The sequence below is a fragment of the Lissotriton vulgaris genome, chromosome 11 (genome assembly GCF_964263255.1).
Source record: "Lissotriton vulgaris chromosome 11, aLisVul1.2, whole genome shotgun sequence".
Lineage (NCBI taxonomy): Eukaryota > Metazoa > Chordata > Amphibia > Caudata > Salamandridae > Lissotriton > Lissotriton vulgaris.
This window is the reverse complement of record NC_141699.1, coordinates 954,958,117-954,984,999: the sequence shown is the minus strand read 5'-3', so window position 1 is coordinate 954,984,999 and position 26,883 is coordinate 954,958,117. Positions and strand designations below refer to the sequence as shown.

The following is a 26,883-nucleotide window of genomic DNA, read 5'->3' as shown; positions in this document are numbered from 1 at the left end:
ATTATGACATGAGATGTCCTCATTGATGTTTCTTATGATGCCTTTGAGGAAGTCATGTACGAATGTGCAACATAAATGAACGAGATATTTTTTAGATATTTTTGTGCCGTAAATAATAGCTGGCAAATATCAGTGACTAGATGTTTGAACATGACCTATAACTCAATTTCTAAATGAGTTTTTTTCTGTGACTATATACATATACAGGGTCACTGAAAAAGACAAAGTTTAAAGTGACATTATTCTTAGGTGATGAAATGAAATAAGAACTAACGTTTAAAAATAAAAATCACTGAAATTCGCCAGTTATAGATTAGAGAGCTAAACCTAAATTGTGCCCCATTCCACTGTGATTATTATACAAAACAAGAGCAACCCATATGTCCTTGCGAACTGGGTATTGCTAATATGTAGAAACAGTGTTCACAAGGAACTCATTTCATTAGTGAATAAATGAAGATTTCAGCAAGTAGTAATATATCTTGTGCGATTAAAGCAAAGATCAGAAAAATATATAGTAGAACCTTAATTCAATTTAGGTTTATCAACATTATAGCCCAATATATATAGAAACCCAAAGAGCATGAATAATTGCATTACTCACTTCAGCCAAAGTGGGTGTATTTTATTTCAAGGAACAATTTCTCATGTAAAAATATTTTAGTGTGTAATTACACTATGCACATTTAAACAGATTGAAGTGGTTTCGTGAACCCCAGTGTAGTGACCATAACCAAACAGTGCAATACATATAGTGCTATTAAGAGATGAAAAAAAATGCCTATTGGTATCTAAAAGAGGAGCCCTTTTTATGATGCAGTCAGTTCTTCAAAGGCAACTTTATAGTTTAGCTGGGGCTATCTCTTTAAAGTAGCCAACAAAGTTTCGACCCTCTCGTGGTATGGGCTCTCTTCAGGATAGGAATTCTGTGGACTGAGGAGAAATAGACTTAGTGCCATTTGGGCATTTTATTTTTGTGGGCTTAGGGATAAAAAATGGGCAAAATGCTTACAGAGCAACACATAGGGCGTGCCCATGATGCAGGAGTCTTCCTAATTTAATTCAGGATCTTTCTTGTAGTTCGGGGTGTCTAGTTCCTTTTAATGACATTGTAGGGATGTTTTAACAATGAGATAGTGTGAGGAAAACACAAGTGAATAGGTGTTTTTTAGGGGATTGTTTACCCTTATCATGATAGAAGCACACCAAGCTTCTGATTTTATTCATCACGGTAACCACCGGTTACATTAGGGCCTATTGATGAAAGATGGATTCATCTAACAGGCTTGGTAATTGTCCAAGGAGCAGGATGTTAATGAAGGGTCACATGCTTAATGCCTTACTCACCAATTCCTTGCAGTGAGTGATAGAGCCACACCAGGCTTTTGGTTTTATTCACGGTAATCGCTGGTTATTCTAAGCCCTAATGATAAAAAAAGGATTAGTCTGGCAGGCTCGGTATTAGTCCAAAGAGGAGGATATGATTGCTAAACAGGGCCACATGGTTAATGTACTACTCACCATTACACTGTGAGCCTGATTCATAAAAGTAAATGTTTGGTCTAAACTTAGACCAAAAGTCTAAGTTTAAGACTTTGGGAATTCGCAAAGGGCATTTATGGGTACTATCGTTATGTCCACACTTGGGACATATCTCTGGCTGCGGACATAAAGATAGTACTCATAAATACCCTTTGTGAGTTCCCAAAGTCTTAAACTTAGACTTTTGGCCTAAGTTTAGACCAAACGTCTTAGTTTACCTTTGTGAATCGGGCCCACTATTTGTGACCTCACATATTACACTACTGATGACATGTTAAATGACTTTACTGATAACATTTCAAATTACATCATCCTTTATTCTCCTATTCACATTAAACCAAAACCACTAGCATAATTTTTAAGATAGTTGTTAATAAATGGCTTACAGTCTTACACATCATTGAGGTATATTATGCATGCATGTGCATGCATAGAAAGAAAATAGAGTACGCCCCAGATGAATGTTATCTACACTGTTCTGATGAGAATCAAACTGCCCAGAATTGTAGCTACTATCTGTCTGCTGCACTGTTGCGACTTACCCAACATCAGCAACGCATAGTCTCCCATGCATGCACTCCATAAGCTGAAAAAGTATGCCCCATCTGAGTTGCAGTCCACAGCGGGATTTAAAGATCTACTGTAGGAGTAAAGAACTCCAGGGTTTAAGGATCAACACTAGTATTCTAAGTTCACTTAAAGATTCAAGGAGTATGTTCATCTGTATGGCTTTCCTCTCTGTTGAAGAGAGGAATCCCCGGGTTCTGTCCTGCTCTTCATCTCTGTTACTCTGCTTGGGTTATTCTCTTCAACTGTGCTCCTGACTCCTCATGTGAGACAATTTTCAAACTGAACACAGGGTTAATCTTCTCAGGTGTTTTCTGCCTGTGGTAAATCTCAGAACTTCTTCTACAGTGTTGCTTCAAAGAACTTCCTTGCATCCTTGAAACTCTTCAAACAATTCCCCTGCATCCTTGGAACTCTTTGACCTCTTCCAGGGCTGTATTTAGAGGCCTAATGTTAGTGATTAGCTAAGGAGAGTTAGATTTATTTATTTGTATTCGGAAACTACTGTTTGGATTCTTTAACTGCCACTTGCACTGATGAATTGGTATGCTGTATCATCCTATGGAGGGTGGATAAGTTGTGCTGTAACAACTTTCTCTTAGGCATTCCCAGTTTTACTTACAAATCCTGTGTGAATTTTTGTTTGTGTTTGGTGCCTTAAGTTGTTGAGCTTTGACAATTGTGCATAGAGCATTGGAAAAGGACTAGTCTTACAACAATTCCCTTGGCTCTGGCAAGATAAAAGTACTGTGCTATTGGTATTTTATAATGCACATGGTGCTAGGGTGATTCTTGGGAATTACTTTCAGTTTCAGTAGAGCTCTACCATCCATGTGAAATCAACGTTAATGAAAAAAAACTCTGTGAATAGATATTGAAGTAAGAACAAAGAGTAACAGTAGTCTTATTTACTGATTAGAATAAAAGAACCTTAAGCCATGAGAGACTGCAGAACATCTGAGAGAGGGTCCATTGAGAAGATTGGCTATTGCTCTACTACCCGATGCCATTTTTGTCTGCCTTCTCTGACATCCCTATCCCAATTTCCCAGTCTTTGCTGACAGTATTTATTAAAGTCTTCATCACTGTTGACATGGAAAGAGACTGGCGGGTTCCATGTTGTTCCTACAGCAACATTCAGGTCTAAAGTTTAGTGGTAATTTAACTTTGACTGCAATCTACAATCACTTTACTCAGGGTAACAACTCTCCTAATAGTCATTAGGTGTCTTCAATTAGATTTCCCACACAGCACACTTAACTCTGTGCATTCTGGCTTCGGTTAACTACCTTTTATGTAGTGGGGTAATGAATATTGAAGATGAGGACCAGGTAAGTTTCAAATTGTAGTTTATTCCAGTAACAAAGGGGGGCACATGCCCCACATGTCCTGTCTCCACGGTGTCTAGTGTGTAGCTTTCCAAGTCATAGTTGGACACCATGGAGAAGAAACATTGAGTGTGAGTTAAGTTAAACATAAACCCATGTGAAAGTAAACATGGTTCAACACTACTTACAGCCATAACACAATGTATCCAAAACATAGACAAAGGACTGACAATATCCAAGCCCACCACTACATCATCTTAGACCTTATAAAAAACAAATTAAGCAATAGCTCACAAAAAAATTGGAAACAAATGAAAATCCATACTCTTTACAGGCATTGCTACTCTGTGAGAACATTAGTGCATACAAAAATGCTTACACTTTACCGGCATAGATACATTGCGGGAAGAAGCTCCAACAGTAATAGGAGGTTTTGTTGTATTGGTACATTCAGCAGGACTGTGGTCTACATAATCATCAGAAATCCCTGTTGAACTCTCCTCAGTAATATTTGAATCTGTACCTAAATCTGAAGTGTTGGACAGAGTGGACATAGGAGACCTGCCTCCATGTGAAAGATAAACCCCACCTGCCACCTGGATGATTTGAAGATTTCCAAAGAAAACCAATCATGAGAATCTTCATCAGTTTTGTGTATGATAATTTGTTTAGCTTTTGCTTGACCAACCTCTACCATTAGGCATAACTGAGTCACATGAAAACTTGACAACATGGACTGAGTCCGAGACTTTTGACTCATCCTTTTTCACTCTGATGGGTTGCTTGATCAACACCCAATCACCAATATTGAGATCCACATTTTTCACACCATGCACTGTGTCATAATAGTTTTTATGCACAGATTAAACTGCAACAACTCTCTCTTTGACCATGCTATTATTTTTCCATTGACAATTTTCTACTTCTGTCATAAAGTTATTAACCCAGTCAGGACGTTGGTCAGATCTTGGTTGTCTTTTCCTTAGAAGACAAAAAAGCAAAACCACCATGGTTGAATGTGGAGTGAGATGATAAGCCCACACCTTTTTCGAAAAGAAACTCTTTTAATGAAAGTCTCCTAGCAAATGCAGACTGTATACCTTCCTTTAGGAACCTGTTCATCCACTCCACTAGACAATTCAAAGTTGGCGAGTGCAAAGCCACTTTCAAATGTTTGACGCAAAACTTTTGGACAAACTCCTTCATTTGTGAGGATGCAAAATGTGTACTGCTGTCATTAACTATTTCCTTTGGAGATCCTTCTATATCAAATACCTCTTTAAAAAATGTTATGACCGTGGCAGTAGTTGTTGCACTCACTTATTTGGAATATACCCATTTGGAGAAATAGTTCACTAGAACTAGTAGGGATCTTTTGTCAGAAGGTAATTGTTTGAAAGGTCCTGCAAAGTCCAAAGAAACCTTGTACCACACATCACTAAGAAGAGGGACTATGTGTAAGGGAGTTGTGTGTATGATCCAATGTTTAACTGAAGGTAAACATGTATTCAACCCTGAAACCAAACTCACAATTTGGATATCTAATGAGGGCCACCCAAAAAATGGCTTAACATTTTTACAAGCAGCGCCTACTCCAAATTGACCAAACAGTGGCTTCAATACATAACAGAATACCATATACAATGGACAGTTCGTCCTCCACATTTGCAAAAGGTTAGAGAGATGTAGTCAAAGACCTCTCCTTGGGCCAGCCCTTTTCAACAAAGTCCATAACCGTTGTCAACACATTGTCAGACCTGAAGAGCTCAAAATTTCATCTAATGTGGCTATAACAGATTCATTTTCATCAAAAACCTGTGTTTGATCTATACCTTCCACTGGCATCCTAAAATAGCAATCTGCCCTGGAGTTTTTGTCTCGAGGTAGGTAATCCATTTTGAAAATTGTATTCCTATAAACTGGAGAGAAGCCTGACGAACCTTGCGTGAAGCCTTTCCTGATCTATTGTCATTAAGTAAATGTCATTAAGTAAATGTATAAGGGGCTTGTGATCCGTAAATATTTCAAATTGCATACCCCAAAGAAAAGTTAAAAAACTTCTCATTCGCACATGAGCAGGTTAACACTTCCCTCTCTATGGTACTTTAGTATGACTCCGGGGGTCTCATTGAACAGGAAGCAGTCACTGTGTGTTCTTTATTCTTACAAAAGTTTGAAAGAACCGCCCCTATGACAACTTGACTAGCATCTACTGTGAGAATGCATTAGCTTTCTGGTCTAAATGAGGATATAGCCAAGAGTTTCTAAGACTCTTTGTCTTAGGAAAGGCTTGATCAGCAACATCATCCCAATTAAATTGTACACCTTGATGCAGTAATTGGTGGAGTGGTTGAACAACCAGTGCAAACCCTTGGATGAACCTAAAATAATACTCACTCATACCAAGGAGAGACCTCAAGGTGTCTTTGTCATTAGGAGGAGCTTTGTCCTGTATTGCTTGAATCAACAAGAATTTGGGTTTGAATCCTGTCAGAGATATGGTATCTAAAATAATCAAATTTTTGTTTCGAATAAACAACACTTCTTTGGCTTGAGTGTAATTCCCAACTCTCTGAATATTTCCAAGACTTCGTTGAGTATAATGTTATGCTCTGCCACTGTGTTGGTAAGAAGCAGAACATCATATTGATAAGTCTGAGAACCTGGTATATTGGTTAAAATAGTATCTATCAAGTTTGGAATCACACTTGCTATAGATAGGTAACAAAAGTGATGAAGTCCTGAGAATCTACATTGAGCGGAATTTGATAAGATGCAGAGCAGAGATCAAACAAGGAGAACAACTTGGTCCCACTTATGTTTGCTAAACGATCATTATTCTTGGGCATAGGGTGGCAATCCACTACAAAATATTTGCTTAGGGTGCACAAATCTACACAAAGTCTAATGACCCCATCCTTTTTTTGCACAATGACAATGGGGCTTACCCCCTCCGAAAGTGTCCATGTATGTAAGAACACCTTCTGCAACCAGTTTGTCAAGAAGGGCCTTAATGGAATGGAATGTGAATTTCTCTGCACCCATGGCCACAATAACATTTTTAAAAGACTTGAACCACTTATCCAATAGTGGAGGTTTACCAGGACTCTGAAGGAATGGCTCAATTTGAACAACGTGCTGTAGGTTAGACATCACCAATCAGGAAACTTTCAGTAAGATCAGGAAACTTTCAGTCAGACTTCCCTCTTTTGTTTTGTATAAACAATATCGTAAAACTGTACAGCTATGAAAATCAAATTTCTTCTCTTTTCCTTAAAATAACTCACACTCTGCTCCTGAAATATTGCAGGATAGCTGAATGTTCAGGAAGCCAGCATGATTTGGTAAAAGTAGGTTGTATCAAGGCATATATATCGGCTTGATACGCTGGGCATAATTGGGAATGTAAGTATGCCCGAAAATTTAAAAAACCCAGTAAAGATTGTACTGTTTTCAGAGTTTTTGAAGCACGCAAACGTGCACACATCTCCAGGAAGTGAGGTGCCAAAAATTGACCTTCGTTGTTGAGCTCATAGCCCAAAAACAACACTGTGTGCTCTGCAATGTGAGATTTTGCAGAGTTACATTTGTAACCAAAGTCCCCAAACATGACAATAATGCGGTCAATGCGACACAGATGCAGCCATAATTCCTCGTCTGTGAGATAAATATCATCCACACACGAGTATGCATTCGGGTCTATGCTGTCCAACAATGAGAAGACACTGGCAGCAAAGATGCCTGGGCTATTTTTGTAGCCCTTGGTTAACCTTTTGAACTGTTTTTGTTTACCGCCAGAAGTAAACGCTGTCCATTGGCTACTAAGAAGGGACAGTTTATGACTAAAAAAGCCATTGGAAATGTCAAGTGTGATTTTAAACCATTTTCTCACAAGACTATCAACCAGAGCAGAACTGTGAGTATTTTGTACTGTGCATGTACAACAATGAGAGTTCAAATGTCGATAATACAAAACAAGGCGGTACGACCCATCAGGCTTGGTCACAGTGAAAAGAGGATTATTCATCGGAGACACACAGGTTTCATTTACACCTTGATATTCTAATTGTTCAAGGATTTCAGCCACGGGAGCCTCCACCTCACGCCGCATGGTATATTGGGGTTGTGGCATAGATCGCAAGGAAATCTCATGATTGGGTAAAAGTGTATTCCACCCCACCTGAGTACGGTACAACACCGGTGCAAGCACCTGAGCCCACTCTTCTGCAAAATTAACTGCTTTCTCCTTGGGCACAGTGTACGCGAAACTAGGGAGTATTACCTCCTCCCCTCTCGGAGCAGCCAAAACAAAAGGCGGGGGCCAGTCTGCCTCTGCTAACAAAATGTCATATGTAGAAGTCAGATTTTCCCCAATAATCCATTTTATTACACGCTGTATGTCACTTTCAATTAAAATAACTATGTCATATAGTCAGTCAGGGGGAGCCACTCTAGTGTCAGTTGCTGTTGCCTTCAGATATGGACGCAGTGCTTGCCACACTATTGTAACCTCGGCTGCGCTGTCCAGCAGCGTGAGTGCCCATGTCAGGTTCCGAAGCTGTGTTCTCACTATCTGTGGCATATCTCACGGTTAATACAGCAACCTTCTTTTTCTGAAACTAAGGTCTTCGACGTGCGACCCTTGACCCCACCAGGTAGGTTGCTCCCCCTCCACACAGCACTGCCTGTGCCTCCCTGTCTTTTTCTCCTTCTGTCCCCTTCGCTGCCCCTGTGACTCTGCCTTTTTCTCCCTCTGTCCCCTTTGCTGCCCCGTGATTCTGTGCCTTTATCTTCTTCTGTCCCCTCCATTGCCCCTGGGATTCTGTGCTCTTTCTTCTATCCCGCCGTTGCGTCCCCACAGCCCCACCCCCTGACTGCCCATTCGCTGCCCCGCCTCCCGCCTCCAAGCAGTTCCTCCACCCCACCTACCCATATATGGCGGCTGCTGCGTGTCTGCACCGCTGACGCGCTGAAGACGTGCCTAAGACAGGCCCGTCTGTGCACGTCCGTGCCTGGACCATGCCCAGTGTCAGAACCCCTGCCCCCCGTGCCCACCACGACGACCACTGCCACTATGATGCCAGCACACTGCCCTCAACCCCGGACGGACCCACACCTGCTTTAAGGCCGCACCGAAACGCACACATGGTCCCTTCACCTGGCTGAACTGCAGCTACACAAGCCTCAGAGCCACCGAACCACCCGCCAAGAAAAACCTCAACCACCTCCGATGCATCATACTGAACACCTGTTCCGCACACAAGCACTCTGTTGAGCTCTGAGACCTGCTCGACACATCATCCCCGGATGTCGCCTTTCTGACAGAGACCTGGATGAACGACTCCTCCGCACCCGACATTGCCATAGCCATCCCAGTTGGCAACAAGATCACCTGCAGAGACTGCACCAACGGATTCGGAGAAGGAATCTCCATTGTCCACAAGAACAGTCTCAGGGTCTCGACCCTCACCGACGACACTCTCAGCACCGCCGAACACATGCCCTTCCAGATCCACACAGACCCCAACACCTCCCTCAGAGGTACCCTCATCTACAGACCCCCCGGACCACGACCCCAATTCAGCGACTCCATCTCCGACTTCATCAGCTTGCACGCCCTGATGTCCATCGACTACATCCTGCTCGGAGACCTGAACTTTGTGCAGTGTATCGCCAAGTAAGACATGGAACCATAAGTGAATATATACAGTGAATTGCATTGCAAAACGGTTTCCATATGTACAAGAAGTGACCATTCATTTATACATGGTAACAGCCTGAGTGTATGGTAACACTGGCTGTTTAAAAGTCCTTTCTGGACTGGTGTCGACGATGTTTCAACCCTCTATCCGATATGGGGTCTCTTCAGGTCGTATGTTGTGGGGATATCTGGATTACCAAGAGCGCAGCCTACTTGAAGTGGTGGTGTCCTGTATGTGGTGAAGGTAAGGAAAGGTGAACTCAAGTGAGTACCCGGCCGGGTGCTCACAGTGAAGCCAGTGTTACCATACACTCAGGCTGTTACCATGTATAATTGAATGGTCACTTCTTGTACATATGGAAACCGTTTTGCAATGCAATTCACTGTATATATTCACTTATGGTTCCATGTCTCACTTGGGGATACACTGCACAAAGTATACTGGTTTTTGAATTTAGGAAAGTGATTTATACTTCTACTGTGTATATATAAATAACTATCAGATCTAGCTGTGTAGAGAACTCATTTTGTCCACTTACATTATTTGTGTCCCTTACAAATGTATCTCCATTGTGCAATGTATATTATTTGAAATATTAGTTATCACTTTCCCTAGAACCACTGTCTCCAAGTATAAAACTAATACCCTGGTTCTTTGTGAGTAGGGTTCCCCTGTATTCAACAGTGTCTTGGAGGCCTACAGCACTGGGAGCAGCCACAACACCCACCGACCGCGCACGCAACCTGGGAGTCATCTTAGACTCAACACTCTCCATGACCAAGCAAGTCAACACAGTCTCCTCCTCCTGCTTCAACATCCTCTGCATGCTCTGCAAGATCTACAGATGGATCCCGACAGATAAAAGAAGAACAGTCACCCAGGCCCTCGTCAGTAGCAGACTCGAATATGGAAACGCACTCTACGCGGAAGCCCCGGCCAAGCTCATCAAACAACTGCAAAGCATTCAAAACGCCTCTGCACGCCTGATCCTCGATGTACCAAGCCACAGTCACATCACCCCCCACCTTGGAAACCTGCACTGGCTCCCCATCAACAAGAGGATTTCCTTCAAGCTCCTCATCAACACACACAAGGCACTCCACAAAACCGCCCCAGCCTACCTCAGCAGATGACTCTTCTTCTACATCCTCAACCGCCAGCTCCGTTCCGCCAACCTCACCCTCGCCACCGCACCGTCCCTCGCATCCGAAGAACAACCATCGGCGGCAGATCCTTCCCCCACCTCGTCGCCAAGACCTGGAACACCCTCCCACTGAGCCTACGACCCAAGAACTGCTGACTTTCAGGAGGCTACTCAAGACCTGGCTGTTCGCCAGTAGCACCCCTCCCCCTTTTTTCCCCCAGCGCCTTGAGACCCTCACGGGTAAGTAGTGCGCTCTACAAATTCTTGATTGATTGATTGATTGATTGATTGTTTGATGTCTAAAGTCGTCCTGCTTGCCTTTGTTCTCAGGTGGGTGGGGCTTATCATGTCCTTGTGGGGTGCCCCGACCTCTGCCATGTTCTCCACTACCGGCTGGTGAGCCTGATTTTTCCTGTGAAGAACGAGGAGAACGTTGATCAGGAACCTGAAATCTATCAGGAGACCTAATTTATGTACGGTCGTGCAAATCATATGTGAGTTCAACAGTCACCGCAACTGGCGATGCAGGACGCGAGCCCTGTTTCTGTTGCTGCTTTCCCTGGTTTTTACCCTCTGGGGTTTCTCGCGTCTGGGACAAGGCGCAAAGCATTAGACACCGGAAAGTTAACTGCATCCTCTTGACATTGGCAAGGATCAGATCAGAAACTACGTCAAACACTCCGACAAGTCTCATACTAAACTCGACAGCAGCCTCCGGTCCGTGTTGATCCTGAACACGCTTGATTACGGAGGGCAGGACAGTCATAGATGGTGTGCTGAAGCACTTCGAATACACTGCTGCAAATATTTTGCCCTAAGTATCACAATCGGTTACCTCAGGCACCAAGTTTTTCTGCAAACTAATGGTCAGGATCTTGTGTCTCTCCATAGGAGTTCTATTCGGAAATACTGACTCCAATTGTTCAAATTTCTCAGCAAGCCAATAAGGCATATCGTCCTTATCTTGGGGTCAAGTGCCCATAATCGAATTAACCATGATGGGACTAATCTTCATCCCGACTGGTCAAACTAGATGTGCTGCAACCCCATATGCCCCCACCCGGAGGTTGCGTGTAACATATTGTACTAGAGCCCTATGTACCTCAATCACAGAGGTATAAAGTAGCTGTAAGTCGGCAACAGGGACCCGCAAATAGTTAGGATGTGGTGTGAAACCGGCCAAGACTGGTGAAGTATCCCCAGGAATTGACATGGGACATAACCGAGCCGGAGTCACAGAGTGGGGAAGGGCGCCCTTAAACCAAAAACAATGCTGCCATACAGAAATCGGAATCTCTAGTGTCCTAGATGGAACATAATTCACTGGCATTGCGGTGTGAAAATATGTATTGAATGTATTATCATCTGCATTTACAGCAGGAAACGTAACCCAAGAGTAAAAAAGCTCAAAAGGGAAGGCTACATCAGCACTCATCACAAAGATAACCGCCAAACCATTGTCAGGCACCTCAAACGTAGCAAGAGCGGTGCATGACTATGCTGAGCTATGTCAATATCACCCATAAGAACACAGAGAAGAAAAACAATCTATATTAATTGTAGCACAAAAAAGGGTAGTAGTTCATGAAATGTGAACCTTTTTGAAAACTTCAATCTTGAATTAACCTATATTTAATCTGTATAGGTAGGTTAAACCTTCACAACTGTCTACCGGAAACAGAAGTGAGGGAGTTGTGGACTAAGAGAAGCATTAACTACTAAAGTGTCTAGAAAATAAGACCAAACGTTAGGTTCGCCTTGTTGCAGGGATTCTGTGTGTGCACGGAATTGTGCGTGGGAAACCAGGACCTCAGTGACATGTGGTGTACCAGAAACTCGCTTCAGTACCCAGAACCCCTATCCGACTGGCATCAGTGTCTCATTCATTCTTCGTCCTACCACGAAGCGACCAATGATTAGAAAAACCAGAACCAGCGACTTAGAATACTCTCAGGAATGGTGGACATCAAGAACACTCTTTTGTTTATATTTCTCATACCCGTCCACAACGTGAGTAATCAGAGACACAATAAAAGTTTAAAATGTTTATTTTAACGACGTGCTCTAAGATGCAGTATTTTGGCTACCATAAGCAGGCATATTATTAGAAATAAAACAGTAATCATTGTTACAATTCCATAAAACACAAAGGGAGAAATCATAATACTCTGATAGCGGAAACAGGTCATTTAGCGCCTTGTGTACCACCCTCCCCTTGCTCAAAGCTAAGTTTTATAATAATAGAAGGTCTCTAGGTTTCAATGGGGAACCCCATACCTCAAAGATCAGCTTTGGTGAATCACATCAAAAGGATCAGCCAGCTTTCTTGTAGATGGAAAGGTTTTTCTCCAAGTGCCTGTAAACATGCATGCAGTGTAATATTAAAGGCACTCGAATGTCAGCCTCTTGCAGCTGGATGCATGCTATGTCTAGAGTGTGGGCCGATCAAATTGAATCTACAGCATACATTGTTATTTGACCTTGACGCTGTGAGCACAAGCTGTACAGACAGAGGCTACCATGTTAGTCTAGGGATGTGGATAGCAGACCGTTCTCATGTGAAGAAAATTAAGCAAGTTAACTTACAATAACAGATATATGAAGTGTTGTGTGCAAAAGCGGCAAAGTTGCAAAATGGTGTTTAAACTACTAATGCAGTTATGCTAACATAGCAATGTGTGCAGGCAGAAATCGGTCTTCACTACAATAACTTGCATCCCCGCAATGCACTGCTGATGACGTCACATATTACATCATTCATGAAATGGGCAGTGACATCACTGATGACATCACTGATGACATCTCAAATGACATCACTGATGACATCATCCATGTGGAAATCTGATGCACCTCCTCACACCCCAATATGACCTTTGATACACCCACTCTAAAATACAGATTACCATTTTCGAAACAATAGACACACCAATACCAGTTACTACATACGCACTGATTCCTAGGTCTACAAACACATCCACTCATTGACCCATGCAGTCACTGATCAACACAACACTATCATATGCACTCATACAACTATGCAAACACTCACACACCATCACTCATCCAGAGTTACCAACACATCTAGTCAGTCATGCAAAAAATAAATCACACTTCTATTTACTCACCTGTATCAGTGATTGTATAAGAGAGTAAGTATGGGTTAGTCTCTATATGAATAAGTGAGGTGGTGTGTGTATAACTGTATAAGTACACACTCGTCCATACAGCCACTCCCACAATCACTCACTCTCACATATAGTTATTAATATACACCATCAATCACATATACTGCCTTTTACATATGTAGTTACTCGCACATTTACCACTGAGACATCCATTCACTCACCAACACACCCACACACACCCTCAGGCACCCATAAAAATACTTGGGCAACCAATCAATAACCCATATAGACACTCATGTAGCTACTCACCAACCCATGCAGCAGTTTACACAGCAGACAGACTGATACAGACATTCACACAGTTTAGTCACTAACCCATGCATTCAGTAAGACACATTTAATCACTCACTTATACAGACAGTCACGCACCTACTAAATCCTCCTTCCAGATACTTATACACCCACTCGTTCTTCAATTCACCTTGGCATATATATAAAACATTTTTAAACTTGAGAGAAACACACAGTCACTGGATGATGTCATCAGTGATGTCATTTGAGATGTCATCAGTGATATCATCAGTGATGTCAATGACCATGTCATGAATTATATAATATGTGACGTCATCAGCAGTGCATTATGGGGGCACAGGTTATAGTTAGCTCAACTAACTATAATGGTAGAATTTCTCTGGTTTTGTACGAGTGAAATGTCCAACTAATTATGATATTACTGAAATCTATGTTTTTTCAATGAATGTCAAAGTTTTTTTTTAAATGGCACTTCTAACTATAACGTCCCAGAAACCTATGTTTTTTTCATTGCATTTCTAAGGTTTTTTAAATGCTAATTTCTAACTATAACGTCCCTGAAACCTATGGCTTTTCAGTGAATATATATATATATATATATATATATATATATATATATATATATATATATATATATATATATATATATATATATATATATATATATATATATATATATAATCAGAGCTCAAAAGTTGCCCTTTGCAACAATAGCCTTTCCTTTCTATAAGGTCAATTCAATAAAGCACAACCCTGCATCATACATGACTGTAACACCAATAAATAACTGATGAGGAAGCTAGACAGAAAGTAAAAACTAAACAAATGATCAATCCCTGTCAACAAAAGGCTCAAAAGCATAGAAAGCACAAGTTACATATTTAAAAAACTAAAATGATTCTTTGACAAGGAACACAATTATTCACACTTTCAGCTGTTCTATTGTTGATGTTTTACATTTTTGCACATCCTTCACTTTAACAGCATGAATGAACATAACATAAGAATAATCCATGATTGAAAATTTTGTTTGGTTGATTCTAGGTTTTTTTTGTGCTTCTTTAATCATAAAGCCTTGCTCGTGCAAAACTTTTCTCACAAAATCTTCATCGACGCATAACATTGGAAACTTGAAATCGGCTACATACATGTATGTGCATTCCATAAGCAGAAACATTAATAAGTGACCCCCGCTCTTCAACAATGGTGACAAATCTTTCAAACTGCTGATGAAGGAGACATGGTCCTTGCATAGTGTTATCAAAGTGTATGGGATGAGCAGGCAATCAACCTGAGGGAAGGATTTGGGTGCTACCGGACCACTTTCAGAAACCTCTAATTTCATGGTGTTTTTGATGATTCTTTTCGTTTTCTCTTCATTTTCAATCCACTTTTGCCTGGAAAAAAATGCAAAAAGTATTAGACAGACCTCCCAGTTGAGTTAAGGCAATCATATTTTCAATCCACTAGTTTTTGTGTCACATTTAACAAGTGAATTTAACATATTAAGTTAATATTAAAGTACTAGCAGGTTTATTTAGAGGCATGTGCAAACTCCACGAGTAAGACCTCAAGGTGGTAGAAATGTTTGTTGCGTATAATCCTATGATTGCGCAAAGAACTGAGGAATATCTGTGGTGAAAACATTACCATGTTTTCCTCGTTTGTTTGCACATTGCTGTCATCATGTTTTTGATGAGTGTAACCTGTCACACCATGTCATTGATCAAATGAGATAGTACCAGATTTCTCTAAACCTAATGATGAACTTTTTCTGGAACACTGGCTAACAGAGACAGACAGCTGCGGTGCACGGCTAAGTCAGAGCAGGAAGTGCGGGAGCGATCTGGGCTATGGAGCAGCGGAGGGTGCCAGATACGGAAGGCCTCCCGGTGGAGTTCTATGCAGTTTATGTGGACCGCCTAGCCCCTCGCCTGACTAAACTGTAGATTGCAGCCAGGGATAAGAGATAAATTCTGAGTAGAATACAGGAGGCACTCGTAACATCAGTGCTCAAACCTGGGAGGCACATTGAGGAGGACAGGTCATACAGACCCCTCTCCCATTGAATGTGGACTATAAAATTCTCAGTGGCATCTTGGCAGGCAGGCTGGTGCCCAGAATACATACGCTGATACACCTGGATGAGGTGGGGTTCATCGGTACATGTAAAACCTTTCAGAATGTACAGCAGTTGATGCATATCGTTGAAAGCTCCGCCATACTGCCGCAATGGGCCCTGACATTGTCCAAAGATATTTAGAAAGCCTTTTACACATTGTTGTGGGGGTTTCCTATATGTGGTGATGGCGAGCATAGATCTGCGCAGTGTGTTTCTTCATTGGACAAATTGCTTTACTCTAACCCAGTAGCCTGGGTGAAAAAAGGCTGCAAAGTAGCAGCCACTTACCTGGTGGATTTTGCAAACAAAACAGGTGATGGACAGAATGTGGATCAATGTCACACATTCACCCCAGTCCGAAGATCTGGGCCCAAATCCATCGTTTTTTTGCACTCCACACCACCCTGGGTTAGACAATGGCGATATGCAAATCAGCTCTGACCCTGTGCCCCATGGGAACAGTCCAGTCCGAACTACAAAAGCCATGTCCTTCCCAGAACGGAATCAAGCATCCGAGGACCGGACCGGTTTCGAGGTAACACCTCTCATCAGCCCGGCTAGCTTGACTCCAGTGGTGTGGAGTGCCTGGGACCCACGTCTGAGCATCCCCAGCGCACTTAGGGCGGAATTTGCAAACAAAACAGGTGATGGACAGAATGTGGATCAATGTCACACATTCACCCCAGTCCGAAGATCTGGGCCCAAATCCATCGTTTTTTTGCACTCCACACCACCCTGGGTTAGACAATGGCGATATGCAAATCAGCTCTGACCCTGTGCCCCATGGGAACAGTCCAGTCCGAACTACAAAAGCCATGTCCTTCCCAGAACGGAATCAAGCATCCGAGGACCGGACCGGTTATGAGGTAACACCTCTCATCAGCCCGGCTAGCTTGACTCCAGTGGTGTGGAGTGCCTGGGACCCACGTCTGAGCATCCCCAGCGCACTTAGGGCGGAATTTGCAAACAAAACAGGTGATGGACAGAATGTGGATCAATGTCACACATTCACCCCAGTCCGAAGATCTGGGCCCACATCCATCGTTTTTTTGCACTCCACACCACCCTGGGTTAGACAATGGCGATATGCAAATCAGCTCTGACCCTGTGCCCCATGGGAGCAGTCCAGTCCGAACTACAAAAGCCATGTCCTTCCCAGAACGGAATCAAGCATCCGAGGACCGGACCGGTTTCGAGGTAACACCTCTCATCAGCCCGGCTAGCTTGACTCCAGTGGTGTGGAGTGCCTGGGACCCACGTCTGAGCATCCCCAGCGCACTTAGGGCGGAATTTGCAAACAAAACAGGTGATGGACAGAATGTGGATCAATGTCACACATTCACCCCAGTCCGAAGATCTGGGCCCAAATCCATCGTTTTTTTGCACTCCACACCACCCTGGGTTAGACAATGGCGATATGCAAATCAGCTCTGACCCTGTGCCCCATGGGAACAAATTGCAAAAAACACAGTTGATGGACAGAATGTAGAACAATGTCATACATTCACCCCAGTACAAGGATCTGGGCCTAAATCCATCGTTTTTTTGCACTCCACACCACCCTGGGTTAGACACTGGCTATATGCAAATCAGCTCTGACCCTGTGCCTCATGGGAACAGTCCAGTCCGAACTACCAAGCCATGTCTTTCCCAGACCGGAATCAAGCATCCAAGGACCGGTTTCTGGCTATCAGCCTTCATCAGCCTGGATAGCTTGACTCCAGTGGTGTAGTTCGGACTGGACTGTACCCATGGGGCACAGGGTCAGAGCTGATTTGCATAAAGCCATTATCTGACCCAGGGTGGTGTGGAGTGCAAAAAACGATGGATTTAGGCCCAGATCATTGTACTGGGGTGAATGTAAGACATTGATCTACATTCTGTCCATCAAATTGTTTTTTGTAATTTTCTCCCTGAGTGTACTGGGGTAGCTCAGACGTGGGTCCCAGAGCCTCCACACCACTGGAGTCAAGCTAGCCGGGCTGATGAGAGGTGTTACCTCGAAACCGGTCCGGTCCTCGGATGCTTGATTCCGGTCTGGGAAAGCTATGGCTGTGTAGTTCGGACTGGACTGTACCCATGGGGCACAGGGTCAGAGCTGATTTGCATAAAGCCATTATCTGACCCAGGGTGGTGTGGAGTGCAAAAAACGATGGATTTAGGCCCAGATCATTGTACTGGGGTGAATGTAAGACATTGATCTACATTCTGTCCATCAAATTGTTTTTTGTAATTTTCTCCCTGAGTGTACTGGGGTAGCTCAGACGTGGGTCCCAGAGCCTCCACACCACTGGAGTCAAGCTAGCCGGGCTGATGAGAGGTGTTACCTCGAAACCGGTCCGGTCCTCGGATGCTTGATTCCGGTCTGGGAAAGCTATGGCTGTGTAGTTCGGACTGGACTGTACCCATGGGGCACAGGGTCAGAGCTGATTTGCATAAAGCCATTATCTGACCCAGGGTGGTGTGGAGTGCAAAAAACGATGGATTTAGGCCCAGATCATTGTACTGGGGTGAATGTAAGACATTGATCTACATTCTGTCCATCAAATTGTTTTTTGTAATTTTCTCCCTGAGTGTACTGGGGTAGCTCAGACGTGGGTGCCAGAGCCTCCACACCACTGGAGTCAAGCTAGCCGGGCTGATGAGAGGTGTTACCTCGAAACCGGTCCAGTCCTCGGATGCTTGATTCCGGTCTGGGAAAGCTATGGCTGTGTAGTTCGGACTGGACTGTACCCATGGGGCACAGGGTCAGAGCTGATTTGCATAAAGCCATTATCTGACCTAGGGTGGTGTGGAGTGCAAAAAACGATGGATTTAGGCCCAGATCATTGTACTGGGGTGAATGTAAGACATTGATCTACATTCTGTCCATCAAATTGTTTTTTGTAATTTTCTCCCTGAGTGTACTGGGGTAGCTCAGACGTGGGTCCCAGAGCCTCCACACCACTGGAGTCAAGCTAGCCGGGCTGATGAGAGGTGTTACCTCGAAACCGGTCCGGTCCTCGGATGCTTGATTCCGGTCTGGGAAAGCTATGGCTGTGTAGTTCGGACTGGACTGTACCCATGGGGCACAGGGTCAGAGCTGATTTGCATAAAGCCATTATCTGACCCAGGGTGGTGTGGAGTGCAAAAAACGATGGATTTAGGCCCAGATCATTGTACTGGGGTGAATGTAAGACATTGATCTACATTCTGTCCATCAAATTGTTTTTTGTAATTTTCTCCATGGGAACAGTCCAGTCCGAACTACAAAAGCCATGTCCTTCCCAGAACGGAATCAAGCATCCGAGGACCGGACCGGTTTCGAGGTAACACCTCTCATCAGAGCTGATTTGCATATCGCCATTGTCTAACCCAGGGTGGTGTGGAGTGCAAAAAAACGATGGATTTGAGCTCAGATCTTTTGACTGGGTTGAATGTGTGACATTTATCCACATTCGGTCCATCACCTGTTTTGTTTGCAATTGCCGCCATAAGTGTGCTGGGGATGCTCAGACGTGGGTCCCAGGCACTCCACACCACTGGAGTCAAGCTAGCCGGGCTGATGAGAGGTGTTACCTCGAAACCGGTCCGGTCCTCGGATGCTTGATTCCGTTCTGGGAAGGACATGGCTTTTGTAGTTCGGACTGGACTGTTCCCATGGGGCACAGGGTCAGAGCTGATTTGCATATCGCCATTGTCTAACCCAGGGTGGTGTGGAGTGCAAAAAAACGATGGATTTGGGCCCAGATCGTTTGACTGGGTTGAATGTGTGACATTGATCCACATTCGGTCCATCACCTGTTTTGTTTGCAATTGCCGCCATAAGTGTGTTTGGGATGCTCAGACGTGGGTCCCAGGCACTCCACACCACTGGAGTCAAGCTAGCCGGGCTGATGAGAGGTGTTACCTCGAAACCGGTCCGGTCCTCGGATGCTTGATTCCGTTCTGGGAAGGACAGGGCTTTTGTAGTTCGGACTGGACTGTTCCCATGGGGCACAGGGTCAGAGCTGATTTGCATATCGCCATTGTCTAACCCAGGGTGGTGTGGAGTGCAAAAAAATGATGGATTTGGGCCCAGATCTTTTGACTGGGTTGAATGTGTGACATTGATCCACATTCGGTCCATCACCTGTTTTGTTTGCAATTGCCGCCATAAGTGTGCTGGGGATGCTCAGACGTGGGTCCCAGGCACTCCATACCACTGGAGTCAAGCTAGCCGGGCTGATGAGAGGTGTTACCTCAAAACCGGTCCGGTCCTCGGATGCTTGATTCCGTTCTGGGAAGGACATGGCTTTTGTAGTTCGGACTGGACTGTTCCCATGGGGCACAGGGTCAGAGCTGATTTGCATATCTCCATTGTCTAACCCAGGGTGGTGTGGAGTGCAAAAAACGATGGATTTGGGCCCAGATCTTTTGACTGGGTTGAATGGGTGACATTGATCCACATTCGGTCCATCACCTGTTTTGTTTGCAATTGCCGCCATAAGTGTGCTGGGGATGCTCAGACGTGGGTCCCAGGCACTCCACACCACTGGAGTCAAGCTAGCCGGGCTGATGAGAGGTGTTACCTCGAAACCGGTCCGGTCCTCGGATGCTTGATTCCGTTCTGGGAAGGACATGGCTTTTGTAGTTCGGACTGGACTGTTCCCATGGGGCACAGGGTCAGAGCTGATTTGCATATCGCCATTGTCTAACCCAGGGTGGTGTGGAGTGCAAAAAAACGATGGATTTGGGCCCAGATCTTTTGACTGGGTTGAATGTGTGACATTGATCCACATTCGGTCCATCACCTGTTTTGTTTGCAATTACCTGGTGGGGCGTGGCTCCAGACACGGTTGTACACTGTTGCCAGTGTTGTTTGTGATAACGCTGGAGCCATTGGCTAATACACTAAGATGGGTTATATATTACCATGGTTTTAGGATTTTTGGGGTCTCCATTTACCTGTCCCTTTGTGCCGATGATATGTTACTCTACATGAAGGAGGCCTCCTCGTGTGTGCAGGGGAGGATTGGAGCCCTGGAACAATTTGGGTGCCTTTTGGGATTGAGGGTTAACTGGGAGAAGTCCTGTGGCTTTCCCCTTGGCATTTGCACAGGGAGCCTCATGCCCACTGGCGTAAGGCACTCACTGACATGGGTGTCGGACACAATAAAGTATCTGGGTGTCCATATCTCCTGCACACTGGAAAAACTCTTAATTGGGAATGTCCTGGTAGTGGTGGCTTCCTTGTGACTCGCAGTTAGATTCTGGCTGATGCTGCCCTTGTCAGTTATGTTCTAAATAGCACTGTTTGAGATGGTAATCCTTCCAAGATACTCTACTACTTTACAGCACTCCCAATATCAAAAAACGAACAGTGTTTCTAACTATTGATGTGTTGCTCATCCAACTTATATGGGGCAATGGAGGGAAACCTGGCAAAACTGCAGGGGGGGTTGGTAGTACCGTAGTGATGAAGGCCCACACCAGATGAGGTAAAAAAAGATATTTATTACATCAGTTTCCAAGCTCCTCTAACATGCCCTGCTGAGCTTACATCTCACTCAGAGCGAACGTTCTAAATTGCCTTCATGCTGGACAGAACCAAAGGAGGAGGGAAAGGAGGGGGGAGGCAGGGGCAAACCAAAGGAGAGAGAAGGATGCGAGGGGGAGGGTGGTAAGAGGAGAGGTTAGAACACATCTCCCTTTCTACAGAAAAGAAAAGATGAACAGATTACATTGCTAAGTTAAGTACAGACTAAACATTTTTTTTTGAATAGGCAAGGCACAATAGAAACGGTAAGTAGACAGTTCAATACAGTGCATAGTCCTTCTGCCAAGTTGGAGACTTGACAACTCTCCTAGCCTCTGGAACATTAGCATTGGTGGGCCCAACATTTGAAGCATTTTTTGGCTTGGAAGTGGTTGTTTGTGAAGAACACTTCACTAACCTGTCCATGCTCCACTTCTTGCCATCAGCCATGGTGACAACGTTCTTCCCAACCTCACTTATTCTTTGAGGACTGTAAAATTTGTTGTTCCTATTGGCACTCGAGACAGGTTTTTTTACAAAGACCCATTGCCCAATTTCCCAATTTCTGGGCTTAGTTTTCCAGCTACGATCATAGTCTTGTTTGTATTCGTCTCAGTGACACAGTATCTTTTTTTGAGTGGTAGTTTTGTCCCACACAAAAGTGTTGTCCTCAAAAAGCCAACTGGGTGTGAGTTTTGACCCTGGTTTGCGTCCTCTCAACAAACAAAACGGCGAGGCCCCTGTTACACTGTTAGGCGTTGTAGCATAGGACCATAACATGTCTTTGATAGACTGCACTATGGGTCTGTGGGAAGCTACAGCAAGTTGAAGAGCATCTTTTATCATGCGATTGCAGCGTTCCACTAATCCATTGGCATGTGGACAGTAAAGGGGTGTGGATACATGTTTTATGGCCAAACTAACAAGGAATTCCTTCATCTCCTCTGAAACAAACTGTACGCCATTGTCCGTTATAAGAGTATGGGGAATACCTTCATTGGCAAAGGTGTCAGAGAGGAATACTTTAATGGCTTTGGTGTCGACCCCATTTACAAACTTAATGGTGACCCACTTTGAAAAGTAATCCACTAACACCAGGATGAATTTTTCTTGTAAACCCTGAACTTGCAGAGGCCCAATGATGTCTAGGCCCAACTTTTCCCATGCCTTCATGGGAACATGAACTGGTTCTAATGGTGTCCTTCTAGTACATTTAACTTTGTCACTAGCTCCACAGGCATGGCACCCTTTAACAAATTCTTCAATGGAAGAGTCCATTCCTGGGAACCAGTATTCAGCACGTAGTTTGCTTTTGGTTAAATTCCTTCCTAAATGACCTTCATGTGCAAGATCACTAATTTGTTTCTTTAGGGATTCAGGAGGTATAAACTTGTCATTCTTGTATATATAAGACCCTACAACGGATAATTCATTTCTTACGTTCCAGTAAGTTTGCAACTCACTTGGGAGCTCACCACATTTGTCAGGCCACCCATTCTAAATTTTGTCTCCCACGGTTTTAAGTACTTTATCTTCTTTGTAAGAAGAATTCCACTCATCTTCCAGTACGGCTGGGACAGATACCATGATAACTTCAAAATCTTCTTTGTTGTTCTCGCAAGGTGTGTCAATGGGAAGGCGAGAGAGACAATCTGCTACTAGATTTTTATTGCCTGGCACGTACTCCATGGTATAGTTATAATTTTGTAAGGACACCAGCCATTTTCCAATCCTGGGTGTAGATTTTTTCAATGTCTTTGGAGGTAAACAACGAAACTAGGGGTTTATGGTCAGCTTTAAGTTTGAATGGTATACCCCATAGGAAATACTTAAAGTGATTAGTGGCCCAGAAACAAGACAATGCTTCCCTTTCTATGGTTGAATAATTTAACTCTGCTTCCTTCAAAGTTCTGGAGGCAAAGGCTATGATGCTTTCTCTGCCATTGTGTAGTTGAGACAGCGTGGCACCTAAACCTCTTTTGCTAGCATCCGTGGTGAGGAAAGTATCCTTGGTACTGTCAAAGTTGCCAATGCATGGTGCTATGGTTATAGCTCTCTTGATGTTGGCAAATGCTTGATCATGTACGGGAAGCCATGAGAATCTAACATCCTTTTTTAATAGATCTCTAATGGGCTGGACCACATCAGCAAAGTTCTTGACAAACTTTGACATATACTCTGCCAAACCTAGGAATGATTTGATGTATTCCTTGTTTGTGGGAGTATGAGCTTTCACCACTGATTCTATGAGTTCTAATTTAGGTTTGATACCCTCACATGAGAGTGTGTGCCCTAGGAATTCCACAGAAGCTACACCAAATTTACATTTGTTTTTCTTTATAGTAAGGCCTGCTACTTTAAGTTTAGTGCAAGTTTTTCTGAGATTGAAATCATGTTCCTCCTCATTTGACCCGTAGATGAGGATGTCATCCTGAAAGCACAAGGTTTTATCAATATCTGCTAATAGGTGCTGCATAATTCTTTGGAATGCAGATGTGGCCGAAGCCAAACCAAATGGCATCCTCACAAATTTAAATGTGCCAAAAGGTGTGGTGAAGGCCGTCAGAGATTGAGACTCAGGGTGTAATGGCACCTGGTAGTAAGCTGACGTGAGGTCTAAAACTGTAAAACATTTGGCACCATTGATGATAGACAACATTTCATTTATGTTGGGAAAGGAAACCTATCCACCCATATGCTGGCATTCAAACTCCTAAGGTCCACACACATGCGGATGTCTGCAGTATTTTTTTTAGAAGTAATGACTATGGGGGCGACCCATTCCGAGTATTCAATGGCTTGAATGATTTCTTGTTTCACCAACTTCTCCAATTCTTTTTTAAGTGGTTCTCTTAAGAGTAGTGGAACAGATCTAGTTTTATGGGCAATGGGAATGGCATCTTTTTTGAGTTTGATTCTGTGTTAATAGTTGTTCAAAACACCTATCTGGTCTGAAAAGACTTCAGGAAACTCTATACAAATATTCCCTCCCGTTAAGGATCTGTCCACTAACAGAACTTGATCTTTATTGTTGGGGTCTAGCGTAATTCCTAAGTCCTTTTGGTGTCTCCAACCCAACAAGTTGCTCCCTTTTTCAGTGATGTACACTTTGCCAAATGTGTGTCTATCCTTAAATGAAATACGCATCTTCACCATGCCTTTAAGAGGAATGAGATCCTTATTGTATCACCCTGGGTGTATATCTGGTTTCTCATATGTATATTCATCTTGTTGGAATAACTTATTAAATGACTCTTCATCAACAAGCGTATACGGTGAACAAGAATCAGCATAGGCATTAATTCTTTTACCACCCAGTAGAATCTCACAAACAGGGTAATTAATTTCCTCCCCTAATTATTCTTGGTCTTTTATTTGAAAAATAAGCTTATTTTCACTACTATGCGATTCCTGTTCGTCATATACTACATGCACATCATTCTTAGTATCTTTTGTGTTGCAACATTTGGAAAAATGACCCACCTTATTACATATCCTACAAGTGACACTTTTTGCAGGACATCTGGGAAGATTTGCAAGATGATTGGTGTTGCCACAACGAAAACATTTGTACAATACTTTCTGCATTTTGGGTTTGCTTGCCACATTTCCCTTTGTGACCTTTAAAGCATTTACATCATCTTTTAATCTCATTCACCTTGTTCTCTTCTTGAGAAACATCTTTACTGGTTCTCATTTCTTTAACACAGAAAGCTGTGTGCTCTATGCTTTTTGCTATTGTTATAGCTTCATCTAAATCAGGGTTTTGTGTTAGCAGTCTCTCTTGCACCTTATGGTCATTGGTACAGCGTACCAACTGATCTCTTATAAGAGAATCTGTAAGCACCCCAAAATCACAAGTTGCTGCGAGACCTCTTAAGTCTGCTATGTATGAGGTAACTTTTTCATTTTTACCTTGAGCTCTCTTAAAAAACGTGTGTCTTTCTAACACAACATTGATCTTATCTTTGAAATGTAAACTCAATTTCCTTAATGTAATTGTAAACACATCTTCGTCCCCTCACCTCCTTCCTCCTCCCCATCAGCTAAATCCTCATACACTTTCCTAGCTTCTGTACCTTTGTTGTGAAGTAGAATGTGTTGTTTCCAAACTGAGGAAAACTTTTCACCCCCAATTGCAATTAGGTAGGAGTGCAACATTTTTACCCATCTGTCCCATGGTATTTCAGGTTCTCCTTCATCATTTAAGAAAGGTGGTGGTTGGTTCATATTTGCCACCGACATTTTGAACTGTAGTAGTAAAGTACCAAAATTAGATATGAGCAGTAGCGAAAGACAGAAACAGTATAGAAATGTAGTGTGAAATACAGGAAAAAGAGAAAATATGGAGGGTACAGGAGAGAGAGAGAGAGAGAGAGACGAAGAATATAAGATGCTAAGAAAAAGAGGAAAAAAAATCATCTGAACTGGAATAGCACTGCTGATGCCTCTTCTGATTGGGATAGAAATACTGGTTCCCAAAAGCAGTCGAAAAGTAAAATGGCAGAATGATAATTTAGAATGGAAGGAAATAATGAGGCACAAACCGCTAAATTACAGTGGAGGGAAATACTTGTAGTAGAACAGCAGTACCAAATCAGCGCTTACAAAACGCCAATCCCTCAAATGAAGATGCACTGAGGCGAAATGTTAGGAGAAGGAATCACTGCCCCACGATGAAGCTGCTCCCTCCAGAGGTAGAGACGCCACTCTCCTCACACAGATCTCTTCACCAGGCAGGCGCTTGTTTAAAAGCTACTCTCCTGAAGAATAACGCGTGACGATTCCATAAGCCAAATGAAACTGCTCCCTCCAGAGGTCGAGACACCACTCTCTTCACACAGGTCTCTCCACGCGGCAGGACGCTACTCTCCTGAAGAAGACGTGACGATAACTCAGGCAAACTCGCATGCACCTGAAATGCCACTACACGTAAATCACGTGACAGGAAAATCCGAAAAGCGAAGACAAACACGCCTCCACCTCAGCACCGGCACTGGCTCCGATAGGAAAAACGGTGCCTACAAACACTCCCAAAGGCAAAGGAGATTGTGATCCAAACTGGCTTCCTGCACCTCAGGGACGGCACTCACCGCAATGACAGGTGAAGACTCAAAGCGCTCCCACAGGCAGGGGAGAGTTGGCCACCTAAATATAGAGACAACACACACCGCCGAAGGTTAGAGGTGCAACAGAGCTTCCTAGAGCAGAGGAGAGTCAGCACCGTCGGATCGTGGATTTTAGAAGAGTGTCCAGGGTGAAGAGAGGCCTCGAATAGATACCTCCGCTTAAAATCTGGAGACCGAACTTCAAATTCCTTGAAGATAAGGCGAAAACAATGAGGAGATAATGGACAAAAAGGGGGGGAAACTGACGCCGTCCCCCACACAGCTACGCCCTCGTCTCTGGAGTCCTTGTCGCCAAATTTGTAGTGATGAAGGTCCACACCAGATGAGGTAAAAGAAGATATTTATCACGTCAGTTTCCAAGCTCCTCTAACATGCCCTGCTGAGCTTACATCTCACTCAGAACGAACGTTCTAAA

General features: G+C 43.5%; 1 protein-coding gene across 1 annotated transcript in view; it reads right to left on the bottom strand.

Annotated features, from left to right (window-relative positions):
- Positions 1-14,642: 14,642 nt before the first annotated feature.
- The window catches only part of LOC147683741 (nicotinamide N-methyltransferase-like), a 29,520-nt gene continuing 17,279 nt past the window's right edge, over positions 14,643-26,883 (bottom strand). Inside the window, exon 3 of the mRNA XM_086942571.1 lies at positions 14,643-15,117. Within this exon, the coding sequence (XP_086798697.1) occupies positions 14,643-15,117 (475 nt within the window). The remainder of the gene's footprint in view (positions 15,118-26,883) is intronic.